Below are 19,222 nucleotides of genomic sequence, written 5' to 3'. Positions count from 1 at the left end.
TCTCACGGACCCAGGTGGTCACTCTGTTTTATGCGCGACATTATTTCTGGCATCATCAACATTAATTGTTTCATCAAATTTTGGGAAAGTTAAATTTCTGGTGTCCAGAGAATGCAGCTGCTAATGCTATACAGTCTGATTGATTGGTAGATTGGAATTCAGGTTGGACCTCTATGGAATTGCTGAACCCCAAGGATTAAGAATAGCAGGAAAACAGGTTTGAGGCCGTTTAATTTTCGAAATTTTCTTGGGGAGGCTTCCCAATCTGATTAAAACACAGATCCTATTTCGTTTCGTTTTGATAGTTCAAAATTTCATTTTACTTGGCTTTACTACACTAGGATCTGGAAGAGTTGTTATCATTATCTGAATGATGTGTGCTATAGCCAATGAAATGGTCTGTAATTACGGCGAGCTTTAGGCATGTTTTTCATGGAACAGTGGGTAATCCACTAGTAACATCAATGCTGATTGGTTAATCAAATGTCTGACATCATAGGATCAAAAGCCGCTCATATGACCTCTGACGTGACCTATCGATACAACCGGTCAGATCTTCATGTAGTGTAGGTCATCGAAAGTATAAAAAAAAATGAAAACAAATATAGATCTGTAGGCTCCCATACTGACGTGGTAGTTACTTCGACCGACTTCACAGACAGCAGCTCGTGGACTGTTATTGAGAATTTTCGAGCATTTTCATTATTTGTTTGGTCAATTTCATCGATTGGTTGATTGGAATTCAGGTCAGCCACCTAAATAAGGCTATATTGGACCACTTTCAAGTTGCTGTCCTTACTGGCTGGAATAGCAGGAAAACAAGTTTGCATACCGGTATCTGTCTATTTTTCAAAACTATTGTGGGATACCCCCCATACCTCCCGACGCCGTAGAACTTTGTCGCTTCATCGCTCTCCTGTGACAGGCTTCGCATATTGCGACTCCGTAGACTCTAAACGAAGATTTTTTTTCCCACTCCTCCAAAATCTGGAATTCAGTTTGGCATCAGGTTGGATTTCAGTCCCAAGAACACATAAATAAGGCTATGTTGGACCACTTTCAAATTGCTGTATTCTGGGTCAGGAATAGTAGGTAAACACATTTTGAGCCGAATAACCACCATCAGTCAAGGCATTCATCTAATAAAGACCTACACAAAGTATGAACATTCTACTTCATTTAGAAATTTAAAATGCGAACTACATGTGTATTTGTTTAATTGCATAAATGTCATTATCATCCAGTACAAAATTACTATAAATATTGTAAACAATAAAAGTAAAGAATTACTCTAATAATTAACTAATAAAATTCTAAATTTCAATATAAATAGAAAAGCGAAGCATACATGACAGAAATAGAAAATTCTACTGTTCTAGTTGTTCATAAATTAAGCCACAGCAGCTACGTCGTTCTGGCAGTCAACAAGTGTTGTTGCATATTTTTCTTTTGTCAGTAATGAGAACATTTATAAAACATGAAAATCTGATTACGAGTAATAACCCAAGAAGTAATTATCAGAAAACATTAGAATTGGTTTCGATTGTTTGTCTCATGACCTTAAACAATTTATATTAACATTAGCCCCCAGAGCATCCACACGATTTTTCAAAGTAATCAAAGGCCATAACTATGGCAGTAATTATCGGAAATCGTTGAAAATCAATAGGCTTCTTCATCTCATGACCTTAAACACTGTATAAATTTCAAGTCAATCGGATGTTAACTTTAGCGCCTAGAGAATTCACAAGCAATTGTGGACACCGGATGGACCGACCGCCTGTAGGTCTTTCTAAAGATAGGTTGCTAGGCAACGAAAAAACACCCACAGCAGCCAAGTCGTCCGGGCCATCAACAAGTATTGTTGCATATTTTTTCTTTTGCCAGTAATGAGAACATTAGGTTAAATTTGAATTCTGTAAAATAGTGCATCTTTTTATAATTTTGATTTATATATTGTATTGCTGTTTTCCTTTCATTTTGATATTGGTGTGTCAAATCCAAGGAGAAGAATATTTTCTTTATCTGATCAAACATACAGAAAATGAATAGCTGTTTCACAACACCTTAATTACGACTCTAGACTGCTAGTAATGAAGTGAGATTATAAGGTCACTTATCCCCTGCCTGCCCTAACAAAACATTTCCAATACACCCACAAATTACTTTACAAATTTTCAGTTGGAACACATGGTGGAAATAACCATACTAAGTAGGTTTCTAACTTTTAGGCTTAATGATCTATTTCCATTGCATTCTACAATTCTAAAATTAAAAAAGTAAACAAACAGTAATTACCACAATAACTTTGACATTCTATGTGATAAAAACAATGAGCAATAAAATGCGTAAAACAAATAAACAGTAAATAAGCACTGATGTCAAAATTTTTCAATCAAACATCTTGATTAAATATACATAAACTGTCTACACAATGTACACAAACAGAATGTGTTTTGCTCTTTCTCATATAGATTTTATGAAATATTTTCTCACATTTTGTATACTGGTACTCAATAACCATTAAGCTTTATTATAATTTATATGGACTGCCCATGTTGAATTGGATAGTCAGACAAGGAAATATGCTCACAGCAACTAAGTCATCTGTTAGTAGCTAATGGGAGCATATTCTAACAAGAGCGGCCACAAGCAATTATTAGAAATTGGCTTCTAGTTCTACCTAGTGTTAACATTTATTACACAAAACATCTATGGTTATTAGATGATAACTTTAGAAATTTAGCTGTTTGAATATTTGGAAATCATTGAAAATAGGCTTTTTTGTCTCATCAATAAAGCTGTGTATAAATTGATTTCAAATCCATCAGATGGTAAGTAATAACTTTAGAGCATCCACTTGGTATAAATTTAACTGTTGGTTTCTAGGTTATCCATAATTGCTTGTGGACCGACAGGGGTGATGACTAATGACAAAATATGACCAAAATTCAGTGTGGGTGTATAAACACAGCAGCCAAGTCGTCCGAGCAGTCAACAAGTGTTGTCGCATATTTTTTCTTTTGTCAGTAATGAGAACATTTACAACACATGAAAATCTGATTACGAGTAATAACCCATGAAGTAATTATCAGAAAACATTAGAATTTGTTGCGATTGTTTGTCACATGACCTTAAACAATTCATATTAACTTTAGTCTCTAGAGTGTTCACAAGATTTTTCAAAGTGATTAATGGCCTTAACTCTGGCAGTAATTATCAGAAATCGTTGAAAATGAATAGGATTCTTTGTCTCATGACCCAAAACAATGTGTATAAATTTAAAGTCAATGAGATATTAACTTTATCCTCAAGAGCTTCTACAAAATTTTTCAAAGAGATCAAGGACTATAATTATCGAAAATAGTTGAAAATCAATAGACTTCTTCATCCCATGACCTTAAACAGTGCGTATAAATTTAACATCAATCGGATATAAACATTAGCCCCTAGAGTGTCCACAAGATATTTCAAAACAATCAAGTTCCATAACTCTTGGCAGTAATTATCAGAAATCCTTCTCCGTCTCGTGACCTAAAACAAAGTCAATTGGATATTAACTTTAGCCTATAAAGCATTAACTAGATATTTCAAAGAGATCAAGGGCCATAACTCTGGCAGTTACTATTGGAAATCGCTGAATATCAATAGGCTTCTTTGTCTTACGACCGTAAACACTGTACATAAATTTAATGTCAATCAGATATTAACTTTAGCCTCTAGAGTGTCCACAAGATTTTTCAAAGTGTTCAAGGGCCATAACTCTGACTAATTATCAGAATTTGCTGCGAATCAATAGGCTTCTTTGTCTCATGACCTTAAACACTGTGGATGCCAGACGGACTGGGGTGATGACAGTATACTACCACATATAAAAAGTGAAATCTAAGGTCAATGACACATTTTTCATTAATTGCAAACATATTGTTCACATCTATTTATTCAGTTAAAATTTTATTCAACAAATTCATTATTGTAAGAATTTTAATTTATTTGATGGCCAGACTTCCTAAAACTATTTTTTTTTACTGTATTCATTAACCTGGTTGGTTCATTTTCATTATATTTCATCGACCACCTCATGTAGGAGCTATATATATATATACTCACAATATAAATGTAGTTTATTCAGTTCAATTTTTATTCATCAAATTTATTATTTTAAGTATTTTAATTAAATTTTATCGTTGAGTAAAACAAATTTTTAAAGATAGGTTGCCGGGCAACGAAACATACGCCCAAAGCAGCTAAGTCGTATGGTGAGTCGACACACTAAATCTGATTACAATTAACAACCCATTTGGCTTCTCTAGTTCTACCCTATTCTAACATTTAGCATACAAAACATTTAATATCAATTTCCATAATCATTGGAAATCGTTCAAAATTGACAGGCTTCTTCATCTCGTGGCCTTAAATACTGTGTATAAATTTGAAGTCAATCAAATATTGCCTTTCACGTCTAGAGTGTCCACAAGATATTTCAAAGTGATCAAGGGCCAGGACTCTGGATGTAATTACCGGAAATAGTTGAAAATCAAGAGTTCTTCATCTGATGACCTTAAACACTGTGTATGGATTTAAAGTCAATTGGATATAAACTGTAGCTTGTAGAGCATCCACAAGATTTTTTAAAGTGATCAAGGGCCATAACTCTGGTGGTAATTATTGGAAATCGATGAAAATCAATAGGCTTCTTCGTCTCATCACCTTAAACATTGTGTATAAATTTAAAGTCCTTTAGATATTAACTTTAGCCTCTAGAGCCTCTGATTGTGGACGCAAGAACGACTTACGGACGGGGGACAACAATATATGACTACTGGGGGAGCCATTTATACTCATACTCACAATATAAACGTAGTTGTTACAATAACATCTAAAGCTAAAACAGAATAATGAATAGTATAATCTCGATCTCATGCACACATGTGTAATAATAGAAGCATATATCTTTAAAATGTCATATCAACACTACAGTTTATTCTTCATTCTTTGAATGGCATTTAGTAATTGGAACATAATCAAATAGCATACTTTTTTGGGATAACAATTACTATGGTTTATTTCAATGCGATTTTCAACAAGACTTCACAAGTCGTTATCAAGCATATACACAAAAAGATAAAAAATGAGAAAAATATGAATATATATATATACACAAACAACAGTGCGAACTATTTAATGGTATGCAAGGAAGGTTAACAGCTTGTGATAGCTACTCATGTTCACCTTTGTTGAAGATTGTATATATAATATAGCTGCTCTTTGAAATAATGTCATTCTTTTAAAAACAATAATATACATCTCATTATTTGTTATTTTTTTAAATTATGCTGAAAACTGAGAGCACTTGGTGATAGTGTGGCTTTAAGTCGTCTTTTTTTACTGGTTCCAGAAGTTGATGGCATCTCTCCATCTTGAATGTATGGTCTAACTACAACTGCTGGTTCTGAAATAATACACAAATTAGGATATAGCAAACTGTTTTACAACTTTAATCGGGAAATAAAGCCTACCATGCCAAATGAATAAATAACTTCAGGTGACATTTACTCCATGGCATTCACATGGTAAGATACACTCACCAGAAGCTTTGTCATTTCATGATTCGTTCTTCCATTTTATTTGTTTAACGTACAGAACAATTTAAATTGTAAATAATGATCACTATCCACTATTGTGAAAATTGGTTAAGAACCCAAATCAAAAGGGTCAACAATCAAGTCAGGAACAATAACTCTGGAAGTACTTTTTGAACACACTCAAAATCTTTTGGAATCATTTCTGACAATTAATTTGGACTAGAACTTATTAACACTTAGGAGTGAGTATGAGTACAGTAATTTATATTTATAAATATAAATCATTGACAATAATCAGACTGATACTACTATTCATATTAATTATTTCTGTAAAGTTGATTAAAATCAGTTAAGAACAAGGTAGAGTGTACAATAAAGTATGTTTATGAAAACATAAATACAGGGCAATAAATGTGGAATTAACTGTTGCATAAATGGACGAAGCTGCTCTGCACCTCACCAGGTTTACTCTAATATTAAATTGATAAAGAATACAATTCTGTGGATCGAGTAAGTGTATGGTAAAATTGATATGCACCTTTTTTTCCAATATTAACATCAGAACAGTGAATAAAAATTAGTGAAGAATTAAAGTGTGTTAATCAAGTTTAAATATGGTAAAATCTGCACCACCATTACCACAAAACTAACTTTAGATTGTACAAAAAGCTCCACCAAAATCCAGTTTCATATCACTTTAAATTTTTACAAAGATCTAATGAAAGCTGTGGTATTTACAAGACAATTTTGTCGATGGAGAGAGAGAGAGAGAAATGGGGTTTAACGTCCACTCGACACAAACTAGGTCATTTCGGGACTAACATATAGTTTAATTTTATTTACATAATTAGCTTGCGCGTAGGGGTCTTTAGCAGTGGGAGGAAACCGGAGGACCCGGAGAAAACCCACGAGGCTGGACAGGCGACCCTACTCCTTGCCACGTACAACCGGGGATTCGAAACCACACCAGTCGACTCAATGACAGACTTTATGATACAGCTCGCGCACGCTAACCATTCAGCCATCCAACCCCCCTTTTGTCGATGGACAAACAGCATAACAACATGACCATATGATAATATGGTCACAAAAACATGTGGGGTTACATTTCAATAATAAAATCTATTCTAAATTATGTAAGCAACTGAACTTACTACTTTTTGCACTATTAGATACACCAGGAAGAATCTTCATTTCCACAAACACACATGATATTCTATTAGCCTTTGGATCATAAGCACTAATAACTTGTACATCCACTTTACCCTGCACACAGTTTTTAATATCTCTGTGAAAGCTGTGTGCCTGAGCAAATCCAGTGACTGGTAAAAGTACAATGAAATTAGAATATTGTGATTTCTTCTCTGTGATGAAATGATTTAACATTTTATGCACATAGTTTTCAACATTGATCAATTTAGTGTCCAGTTCTGTTAATAAAATTAAACAGATTGGATCACCATATTGAACTTCCTTTTTTGCAACATTTCTATATTTGTCTACAAGATGGCTGACAACAGTTTGTGAATTAAGTGATTTTAATAAGAGATTATCATTAGGTTGTATCACCACATCACTGATTGGTTGTTTTTGATCATCAAGATACGAAGATAAAATATCAACTTCAGTTTGATTATACATGTAGTTGTCATCTGTAAAAGTTGTTAAGGATGTATTTTCGCCCCAGGTATAAACTGTAGGTGTTTCTTCAGGAAATTTTGATCTTATGGTTTGGTCTTTATCAAGAACATCCCCAATAAACAGAATCAGTGCTTTACTGTTTGTTACAGATACCAGTTCTCCTACTAATATTCCCTTAGATGCTGATGCTGTTTTCAAATTGTTTGATATTGTTTTCCAAGTACTTTGTAAAACATTTCTGTCAACGACCGGGTCTTTTAAGTCCTTGATGAATGTCGACTGGTATAGATAATCTGTATCCCTTTTCTTTTTCAAATAGCTCTCAGAAAAGAGGAGGCTTCTAAGGGTTTTAGTTGAATTTGAACTAAAGGATAAAAATATTTATGAAATTGTAATAACATATATACATATATATATTGTAATATGAGAAATCAGCAGTTGCCACGCAAGATACGCCCACATTTTGCAAGAGATGGATAGAGAAGCTAAAAAAAAAACCCGCTATTTTTTGTACAATCAGGGGCCATAATCCAGGAAGTTATGGTCTGAAATGCACGAATATTGAAGTATGGGATATAAAGATATATTTTAAGTTTCATCAAAATTGGATAAAAGTGTGACTTCTAGAGAGTCCACAACCTTGGTAATACATACTTTTACATTATTTGCGTGCAAGGAGTAGCCATTTTGTCAGGCAGTTTTGGTACGATTTTCAAACTCAACCGTCATTAGGGTGTAACGGTGATACATTTAAATGTTTTTTTAAAATCACATAAAAATTGTGACCTAGAGGATCCACAAGCTAAAAACATGATTTTTCGTACCATCAGGGGCCATAATCCAGGAAGTTATTGTCCAATATGCACAACTATCGAAGGGAACCAACATCTTTGTATTATAATCATACATTTCAAGTTTCATCAAAATTGGCTAAAAATTGTGACTTCTAGAATGTTCACAACCTTGGTATTACATACTTTTACACTATTTGCGTACAAGGATCAGCCTTTTTGTCCATGCAATTCAGGTTAGATTTTCACAAAATTCAAACTCAACCATCATTAGGGTGTAACGGTGATACATTTAAACAGTTTCCTAAATCGGATAAAAATTGAGACCTCTAGAGGGACCACAAGCTAAAAACGTGATTTATCGTCAATATTTGACAAAAAGTTATATTGCCCATGAATAACCGGGAGTTTGTTTTTTATGTGGTTGATTATCCACTATCTTTGGTCAAGTCAAGTAAGAGTTTCGCCCCTTCCCACAATAAATCCCATAATTCTTGCATTAATATAAATGAATATGAATCGTGAGGATGAATTAGCATTAATTAAATAAAACATAAATATGGCCCATGAAGAGAGAAATTTTACAATAAAAAAAAAATAAGAGTGTTGGATATTAAACTGGCAAATGGATTTTCTGAAATGGCATTCTTAAATTAATTTCATGGGCGTCAACATCTTGTTTTAGGCTAGTTACCCCCCTTAGACTTTGTTTATGATAATGTAAAAGACTTGATAATCTAGACAATGACCAATTATTCTCAAATGTTGACAACTCATCCAGACTAGTATTCGTTTGACTGGCGACCCTACTTCTTGTCACGTACGACCGGGGAATCAAAAACCACGCCAGTTTACTCAATGACAGACCTTATGATACAGCACGCACATGCTAACCATTCGGCCATCCCCCCCAACCCCCCCCCCCAGTCAGTGGATGGACAGATAGACAGACAGGCAATGCCAATGTACTCGAATTCGAAATAAGGCACATCACAGACATGGTCAGACACAAATTCAGGCATTGTCACAGATTTGTCTATTTAGAGCCGGGGAAAACGACAACTCTCGTACTGTCTATTTACGTTGTTTTTTTGATAATGTTATAAGACATCTACAGTACAAAATTCAAAATGTTAGGTACTAATTCCTTTTTGTCTGACATTTGTCAGGTAGAATTAATCTCATTATTTCCCGTCCTGAAGACAGTACTTACATCATTTCTTTAGATATTGAATGCATGAAATATGGAGTGAGATCTTTGTTTAAGATGTTAGATGAAATATCCTGCCATATTACTATTCTATCAACAGTATAACATGAAGCAATGATATCCCGCAGTTCTCTTCTTTGTTCTTCAATTTTGTCAGTTGATGATAAAATACAAACTGCATATTCTACAGCAAAGAAAAAAATATATACAAATAAACAGAAATAATATTTCATCAAAATTATGCTTGTAACTGTAATTGCAAATATGTTATAAAAGATGTATTAGAATGGAAGTTTTGGACAAAAGCAAAAAAAGACCCATCACGTACCTAAAGATTTTCTAATATTTTCTGTAGAAGCTTTACTCTTTATTGGACTTTCTGATTTAACAGGACTTGGCTTTCTTGTACTAGACTCATTCTTTTCATCAGTAGTCGTATTGTCAAGAGGGTTTGAAGAAGTTTTAGTTTTTTCCTTTAAACAATTTCCATTTTGATCTGTTGACAGTACACTACAGTCAAGTTCTTCTTCATCTGTAGGTGGTGTTTCAGCAGATTCCTCTTCAGATGATTTATCATCTGGTAATTTAGTTTTTTTCTTTCTAGGACATTCCCTTTCAAAGTTTATGTGATCTAACATACGTTTTAAATTTATCATGTCATCAGGGTTTTCAAGCTTGGGTGTTTTCTTTATTGTTTTTTTACCAGATGGAATATTAGGGCTTGATATACAAATGTTTGTTGTGTCATGGTTATTATTTCCAAAACGATCAACTGTGTCATTCATACTAAAATCTTCATCATCAACAAGATCATTATCTTCATCATCATCATCATCATCATCATCATCATCATCTTCATCTTCATCACTGTCATCATTCTGATCATTTTTATTCATATCTTTACTGTCTGTAATAGATGTTGAAAAGCTGTATGACAATCTTAGATCAATCTCTCAAGTTCTTTAAATTAATGCAAAATGTGTATAGGTCTACACTTGGAGAGATCACCAACTGCACATCTACACCCAGTCGGTTCATTCTACCTCTTTAGACTATTGCGTTCACAAGAAAGTGAAGGCAGAAAAACTGATACATTAATGGCAATAACTTTATAACGTTCAAAAGGCTTCTTTGTTTGGATGATCGTCACTAAGAGTGTCGTCAATGAATCATTGACAGACAGGCAAGGGTGGTAGCAATAATATATGGTTAATAGGTTGCTATTTTCCCCAAGATAAGTTTATAGGTACTTACAATCTTTTAGGTTTTCACGGTATAATTTTTCATGTTCTTTAGAACAAAACACTCTAAAATTAAGAAGAGAAACAATTCAGAGTATTTAAAAGATTGCTAGTTAGGAATGACGTCATTAACAACAGGGCTCAAAATTAGCTGATCTGTATCTAAGGCCATTTTTTGAAAATGGTTGTATACAGCAAAGCCTCTCTAAGGTCTTTTCGTTCAAAACCAAGGCCATTTTTACAATTTTGAGATTATCGAAGGCCATTTTTTAAAATCTGTTGAAAACTTAAATAGACTTCAATAATGCAATGAAGCCATACAGTTGATTCAGCTCTTGGTTGAAATCATTAAAAATATTTTGTGAATTGTTGTAGCTATACTGACAGACTTGGAAAAGAAGAAGGGCCCATCTATTCATTTGATTCTGCATTTGTTATAAAGAGACAAAAAACATGAGTTTTTGGCTGTAAGTGCCCTCAAATGACATCGAGATTTTCCATGACATTCGATTTTTTAATGACACTTGCCTTAAAACGTCCGCTAATTATGCTATATGCTATTCGGAGATTCTGCGTACATATGATCTACATGACTCCATTCTCTTCCTCCACATGTGATGATATCCACGAAGTCAATGTGCAATCCATTTACCAAATGTCGATACTATTTTCCCGATATGTCGATAATATGCTATTCGGAGATTCTGCGTACATATGATCTACATGACTCCATTCTCTTCCTCCACATGTGATGATATCCACGAAGTCAATGTGCAATCCATTTACCAAATGTCGATACTATTTTCCCGCGGAAGACCGGTTTCCATCTTATAGGTCTTCTCCGCTTGACATATGGATGAAGGTAAAACACACATTTGACATTTCGAAACTTTTTTGGTTAAGACATCATCTGTCGTCTGCTAAATATAGCACTTGACTACTTACACTATATTCCAATCGAAATATTTGCCGACATTTCTAAACATTTTTTAGTTTGCCCCCATTCAAAATATAAACCCTAGAAGATGCCATCAAAATAAAATCTGTTCTCTGACATTCGTGCTTGTCAAAATTTTCACGTCTCCATCTCGTAATTTCTCGCGTCTAGAGAGATCCCTACTTTGGGTTACCAATCATACAATTTCTGCTTTGATAATTTGTTCTATTTTTAGTCATGTTAATCATAGAAACAGAACACGGACAGTTGTGCCTAGACAATTATCGTGGGAGGTATTGAGCTAGCCACGTTTTACGGAAAAAATGCATCTCACACAATATGAACTTTTTCATTTAATTTGGCTTCTGATATGAGTGCCATCGACGGCAATTTAAGGTATTTCTACAGCCAATGGCTGTCATATTTTTATTGATTTTTTTCCGAAATTTACGATAGCAATTTTGGGCTGTGATGTTCAAGCCATCGAAGGCCATTCCCATGTTTACGATGGCAATGCCTGCGATGGCTGTTGTGAATTTTGAGCCCTGAACAAAAAAGGCCATTATTATGTTGGTGGTAGATGTTTCTACGTTTCTCAATATTTGGTAAAATTGTTATAAAATTTATTTGCAATATATTTATGATACGATACCAGTTTAAATAACTCTTGACAAAGCAAACCCCAAAAGTCATGTCTACAAGCTCAATATGACATACTATTTGTATGATACAGAATTATAAAATTTACCAAACTAAAAGTTGTAAGTATTCAATCCTGGTGTTAAGAGGGATCATGGCTGTATAAAACATTGTCCAACATAACTGGTCCGAAAAACATATTTCCAAAGTTATATTACCATTAAAATTAGTTCAAATAATTGATGATATTAATATCATACCTGTATAGAACTGTGATTTTTCCACTACTTTTAAAACTAACAACCAATCTTTTAGTAATACATTCATTACTTGTCCTAGCACAATAAAAATGGAAAGTTTTTCTACATGATTGTACGGCACATCCAGATGTAGCTCCAGTCAGCATTCCTTTTGACTTCCCTTTCTTACTTTTGCAAATTGTACATTTCTGAGAAACACAACAAAAATATTTAAAGGAAACTATACAATCAAATAATCATGAATGTTTTATCTTGAATCAGATTTTTTAATTAAGTATTGTCTGTGAATTAGCATTAAATTCGGATAGATTTTTTACACTTTGTCAATGATAAATGTTAACAACACTATAGAATAATGTCTGATTTTCTTAACGAAATTACAATATATGTCTATCAGGTATTATTGTGGATAAATTACATACCATAATTGAACTCAACAGTATCAACAGATACCCTGTGAAATAAGGGAATTCTCCTTTAATTAAAATTCTTACCGAAAATCTCCCTCTCTTTTGTTCTTCTAGCACCTTGTCAATCTTAAAACCTCCAAAATAACTGTCCGTATACTGGATTAACATTGCTGAATATTGCTGTAAAATAAATTTAATCATCTGCATACCATATGTGAATCCAGAACTACATGTATTGCTGTGGCATTTCAAGAGCACTTGGCAAACCTCAGCAGATTAAAGTACCCTACATCTAGCCCCGGCTGTTGTATGACGAAGTCCGCCATCGGAACTACTTTCAAGTTCCCGGTTTACCAACGGCGTTGTCCATGACGACGCCTTTGAAGAATGTTTTATAATTCAAATATTTCAAAGTCTGAAGCTGATTTTCTTTCAAGTTTATCCGATTTTCTTCAAACAAGGACAACTTTGCACTAAAAACTCTACACACGCTTCGAACAACGCAATTTTGATAACTTCTTTTTAAAAGCGGCATCGCAATTGTATAGGTGTAGGTACATATCACTTACCGTCATACAGCCGAGGCTAGATGTAGAGTAACGGAATCTGTCGAGGTTTGCCGAGAGATTTCAAGAGTTTAGAGTCAAGTCAAGGATCCTATTAAAGGTTATCCCTTTTTACTCAATTTATTTTTATCTAACTTTTTACAATTTTTGTCATAGAGCGAGGTAATATGATGAAATAAATATACAATTATTATTGGGAATGGTTGGAAATCAACAGTTTTCTTTGTTTCAAGAACATGAACACCATTTCTAAATTTAAAGTAATTGTGAACTGGTGTATGACAGACCCGTGGGATGGTGGGATTTGGAAATATAGTAACTTGTGTATGAGAAATTCCTGTGTGTTTTCTTAAAGATGGGTTCCCACGTACAAACTGGGTGATTTAATGGTATATATGGACTAAAAACATATTCAAACTAATTAATTTGACATAACTTTGCTTCAAATCCTTCTCAAACATTGTAATTGCGAAGGAATGTCCTGCTATAAAATTTCGATAAAACCAGGTCATGTTTACGTCACGTGACTTACCTCTCTTGGAAGTCAGAGGAGAATTCATTGCATACATAAAACTATGTTGTCTTTAATCGCTTACTATTTATTACAAATATCGAATCCTAATTAAATTCTCGGATTATCCACTACCCGCGTTTTTTTGTCTCAGAAAATGTTGTACGTCTAACTCTTCATAAAGTTTATCAACTTGTACATCAAGCGCTCAATGTTCGCCTGTGACCTTTGACATCACGCGTGCAGAAATTCCTAATCGTCGGGCTGTTGATTAGGGGAACCCTTACATTTTTGTCCTGTATACGCTCCATGAGTGTTTTTCAAGGAATCCAGTATTTTTCTAGTAAGATTGGATATCTCTACTTTCCATATATATATACCAAAATTACCATACTTTTATTGGAAATAACCACCCGATAAATACTTTGTCAGAAAAGTATTTATCGGGTGGTTATTTCCAATGAAAGTATGACAATTTTGGTATATATGGAAAGTAGAAATACCCAATCTTACTAGAAAAATACTGGATTCCCTTAAAAACAACCATGGAACGCATACAGGACAAAAATGTAAGGGTTCGCCTAATCGGCAGCCTGACGATTAGGAATGTCAAAGGTAGCATGCAAAGATTGAGCGCTTGATGTATATGTTGATAAACTTGATGAAGAGCTAAACGTACAACATTTTCTGAGATAAAAACCACAGAAAAAGACGTGGGCAGTGGATAATCTGAGAATTTAATTAGGCTTCTATATTTATGATTTATGGATTGTGATTAAAGACAATATTGTCTTGTGTATGCAATGAATTCTCTTCCGGCTTCACACCTGTTGCTAGGTAGTGCGTCAGCTAAGTCACATGACACAAACATGATTTCTTTTAATAGATTTTTTATGGTATGGGTATTCCCTTGCAAAAACAGTGTTTTGAGAAGGATTTGAAGCAAAATTTTGATAGATTAATTAGTTTGAAGATGTTTTTAGTCCAAATGAAATGAAATGGGGTTTAACGTCCTACTGTTCTGCTCCTATACTGGGCTAATGAAGACGGGGAAATGAAATGAGGTTTAACGTCCTACTGTTCTGCTTCCGAACTGGGCTAATGAAGACGGGCATACGGATTGGCCAAGAAAGTTCATCCAGATTTTCCAGCGTGGTTCCTCCTTGTCAGTGATGCAGGACGGACGGGCCTGACAAGGTCAGCTGTCTAGTCGTTCGAATGTTACGAAAAACTGACGTCTCGTGTACACATTGGCATGCACGTTAAAGATTCCTTGACATTTTAAATTCGATATAAGAGCCGTAGTGCTGCTGTCCGGGCAAAATTTCCCTCATGGCACACTGTATGGCGTATGCCCGTCTTCATTAGCCCAGTTCGGAAGCAGATCAGTAGGACGTTAAACCCCATTTCATTTCTATTCTACATGTGGTCTATAGTTCAAGAGTTATTCTATGTGTGGTCTATTCTACATACCATACATTTATGATGAGCCGTACAAGGTTTTCCTAGTTTCGGGGTCTTTACATGGTGTAATTCTCCACAAACATCTTCAACTTCTTTACCCCTCTTACAAAACCCACACTTCATTACTGCTTGTGACTAAAGAATAAGGGAAGAATAAACACTTTTATAACCAAAATATAATGAAATTTATTAGCAGTATTGGCTGTTTCATAAAATAAATGTAACTGTCCATTATCAAGCCCTTTACGTAATACACTGCATATTTCAGCACTAATTTCGATTGGACACTGACTATTACTGACCCAGCTGGGGGGGTCGATCAGATTTTTCGATCATCACAAATACCAAGTCTCGCAATTTCCAGCTAAAATGTCTACTTGTGATAATCGAGTTGCAAAGTTCAAGGTTCATTCAATGTCAAGGTTTCCGTGGAGGTCTGCATGTTTGATTTGAGTGTGTTTGTATCACTATCTCTGATTGGACGCTACCGTTCACGTGTCTAGCAACATCTAGATGTTGTAAAAACTCATGGTCCTCACTTCAGGAACATGGTTCCATTCATGGCTTCCTTTTTGCATTTTGGCAGAAAAAGGATTTAGTCGTCTGTAAACAGACTAATATATTTCAGTTTTAAAAGCAAGAATTTTTTCAATAAAAGCAAGAGTAGAGAATAAAGTACCGGTAACTCAAATTAAATGAATATATTGATATGTGTTTTAAAAATTTCTTGTTGGGCTATAATCAACCAGACAATCTGGTTATATAATCATTTGTAAAATTGTCAATTTCATTCCATAGCACAGAAGAATTATAATGAGGCATGAGAAGATACGGTCCAATGCAAACCCAGACAACACTTTTTATGGAAATAGCATATAGTGTGTCCATGCTATTAATAATTTGTACTGCAGTACACGGCCCTGATGAATGTGATTGTGAATTTGCTTTGAATCTTTGTTTAAAATCTATGAATGATAATGACATGATGTGATACATTTGTAGCCTATGTTGTTAATGCTTTTGCATGTATGTACACTACTAGAGTAAATTAATATTATGTTACTGTATGCATTAAAAATGTTTAATGTGAATCAATGATAATAATATTTATATGTTGATTTTATATTTCCAAATATTAAAATGTGAACAATGTGCTTTATTTACATTAGAGTACATACTAAATTTTGAACCCACACAAGGGTTGGTTTGGTTAGGGTAGGCTTATTTTACATACTGTTAAAAGATTATATTTTTTAGACAGAGAGAGAGAGAAATGGGAATGTCCACTCGACACAAACTAGGTCATTTCGAGACTAACACATGGTTAAATTTTATTTCAATAATTTGTTTGCGCGTGGGGGTCTTTAGAAGTACAACTGGTGAATTGAAACCCCACCAGTTGACTCAATGACAGACCTTATGGTACAGCGTACACGTTCTAACCATTCGGTCATCCAACCCCCCTATTTTTTAGAATACTATTTAAAAACAAAACTGATACTACAACTAAGAAGAGGGCTCTAAATAAATAGGCCAATTAGTTAAAAAAAAATCAGATTTATAATAATTTATATTGTCTTTCGCGACGTTTTCAAAGCCAAGACATTAGTAATATGATGACGGCACACTCATTTGGGACAAAGAAGGGATGCATTAAGACAAATATAATAGCTTATCTATACCATTGAAATGTTTATTACAAGTTTGACTTTAAAGTGTCTTAAGTAAACTATGTACAGTTCACCATCTTCTTCCGCTCAAATATTTACTTCCGGTTACGGGGAAAGATTTGTGTAGACTCGAATATCTAGTCGAGTTAAAGCTATCTATTAAAACCTTAATTTTGAGACAGTCGACTGGTTTAATGGGGTTTACAAATCGATTAATTGTACTGGTATAAAGATCAAATGAACAATAATATGCGTGTGAAAAGATTTATTTAACGTTCGTTTTAACCGGGGTGATGATATTGCAGACAACAAAGTATCATGGGAAAACACTCTGTTAGAATCATGGCCGCAGATCTTATTAAATTTTTTTTTGGGGGGGGGGGGTGGACGGAGGTGGCGGGCAGAGCCCGACACACGGCTCGCGCCGCCGGCGCGAACCGTTTAGCGGGGGGTCTGTGGGTCGTCCCCCAGAGAATTTTGAAAGCAGGATGCCCGAAAACGCTATCTGAGACCATTTCTGAGCATTCTGCAGAGATGAACGTACCGAGAATAAATTGTCGTTTTTGAGCGAGAATAACTGCAATAACTACACAAATAAGGGATAAGGAATATTCTTTATTTCATCATAATGAATAATTTCAGCCGACAGGCCGTCATCAAATACCAACATATTATAATATAATTATCAATAAAATATGTAGTTCATTTTCTTTTGAATTTCAGTTCAAATATAAATATTTTGGACATTTCTAATACGAATACGGTAAAAAGTACTTAGAGTGCAGGCGGACTGGTTATATTACAAAAGTTAAAAATATAAACAGTAAACCACAGATGAAATGGACTGATTAATGATTAAATGACACAAACTAGGCCATTTCGGGACTAACATATATGGTTCAATTTTATTTCAATAATTCGTTTGCGTGTAGGGGTCTTTAGCAGTAGGAGGAAACCAGGCCTACAATCGGGGAATCTAAACCACGGCAGCTGACTCAATGACAACGCACACGCGCTAACCTTTCGGCCACCCAACCCCACAGAGCACTTTCAAAGTACACATGCCTTCAAATTATTTGTTACCATAAAGTAACGGTGCGCCATCGGCATTTTTTGCTAAAATATAAAATTTCTCACGGCTTAATCCATGCTATTGTATAACCTACTCATTATTCCTTATTTAACATTTAATTAAGAAAACAAAATCAAAACATGTACCAATATTACTCATATTGATTATTTAAAAACAAAATCAAAATACCAACACTAGATAATGTCCCGACTTGGATTCTATCTGATTTAAAACTGGCCAATCATTAAATTTTCGTTGACAACAAAATGGCGGCGGGTTTATTACATAACGATGAGCATAATCTATGTAAATACAGAACGGAATTGCACCTTTGTCTTGACTGATATTCCTATTAGACATCCATATTTCACAATATTCTAGTCTGCAAGGGATTCCTATAGCGTCAAGAGATGTGTCCAGAGCGATGGGGGTCTGTGGCATTCGGTCCCTCACCTGCTCGCACGGAGCATATTTTTTCTCCATTTTTTTTTTTCATAAACAATATTTTATTCTCAGAAAAAGATTGAGGAACAGACTAGACCTGTATTACCCCGCTCCTATATATATAACTGAAAATGTATACAATTTCAGGTTTGCCATATTCATATTCTTAACTACCGAAACATAGTTTTAACTGAACCTTCCAGATATGTCTAGAAACGTATGGACTTGTTGAAAAATCACACTAGAAATAAGAATAACACCTGTGCTTTTTAATAATGTCTGTATTGAAATTAGGTTTTGAGGTAAGATAAAAAAAAAATTGAATGTTTACGTGCATCGGAATGTAGAGGGCAGGTTAAAAGGCAATGATTGATATCTTCAAAATCTGAGATGTACCTTAAAAACTTGTAACCATTTAACTCACCACAGGAAAGGCGAAGTCGAAAATGTAAAATCTGATTTTTTTCTGATTTCTGTGGCAGCATGCAAGAACCTGATAACCCACATTTTCCCTAAAATTGAGATAAGAGTGCCATTGAACGAAGATGGGTAGTATCCATCTTGACTGTAATCATGAAGACACTGTGAATATATTTGACATGATAACCAAGTCTATAATAGTTTTAACCTGATATAAAAATGATAAGCCTCATAAGATCGGATTTGTGTGCCAACGTTTCCATGCAAGAACCGGATAACCCACAAGTCACACCCAAGGTCATTTATCTCGGGTTGGTTCCTTTCGATATTCGCGCATATCGGATCGTAACTTCATGGATTA

General features: G+C 34.5%; 1 protein-coding gene across 1 annotated transcript; it reads right to left on the bottom strand.

The window, feature by feature from the left end:
* Positions 1 to 1,200: 1,200 nt before the first annotated feature.
* On the bottom strand, positions 1,201 to 17,022 carry LOC126809696 (uncharacterized protein MAL13P1.304). The gene is made up of 9 exons (XM_050534424.2): positions 16,938 to 17,022; positions 15,265 to 15,390; positions 12,799 to 12,894; positions 12,305 to 12,492; positions 10,482 to 10,534; positions 9,556 to 10,134; positions 9,231 to 9,411; positions 6,740 to 7,590; positions 1,201 to 5,452 (listed from the first exon to the last, which is right to left on the bottom strand). The coding sequence occupies exons 1-9, from the start codon at positions 16,938 to 16,940 to the stop codon at positions 5,319 to 5,321; spliced, it is 2,211 nt and encodes a 736-aa protein (XP_050390381.2). The 5' UTR covers positions 16,941 to 17,022; the 3' UTR covers positions 1,201 to 5,318.
* Positions 17,023 to 19,222: the final 2,200 nt, after the last annotated feature.

This window comes from Patella vulgata, chromosome 2 (assembly GCF_932274485.2).
Source record: "Patella vulgata chromosome 2, xgPatVulg1.2, whole genome shotgun sequence".
Taxonomy (NCBI): domain Eukaryota; kingdom Metazoa; phylum Mollusca; class Gastropoda; family Patellidae; genus Patella; species Patella vulgata.
The sequence above is the reverse complement of the archived record's forward strand: the minus strand, read 5'-3'. Positions and strand labels throughout refer to the sequence as shown.

Bases quoted from the DNA above. Each gene is read 5' to 3' on its own strand.
- LOC126809696 (XM_050534424.2), bottom strand. The intron at 12,493-12,798 runs GTAAGAATTTTA...TGTGTTTCTCAG, and splicing joins AAAAGAGAGGGAGATTTTCG to AAATGTACAATTTGCAAAAG. The intron at 10,535-12,304 runs GTATGATATTAA...TCTTAATTTTAG, and splicing joins AAAATCACAGTTCTATACAG to AGTGTTTTGTTCTAAAGAAC.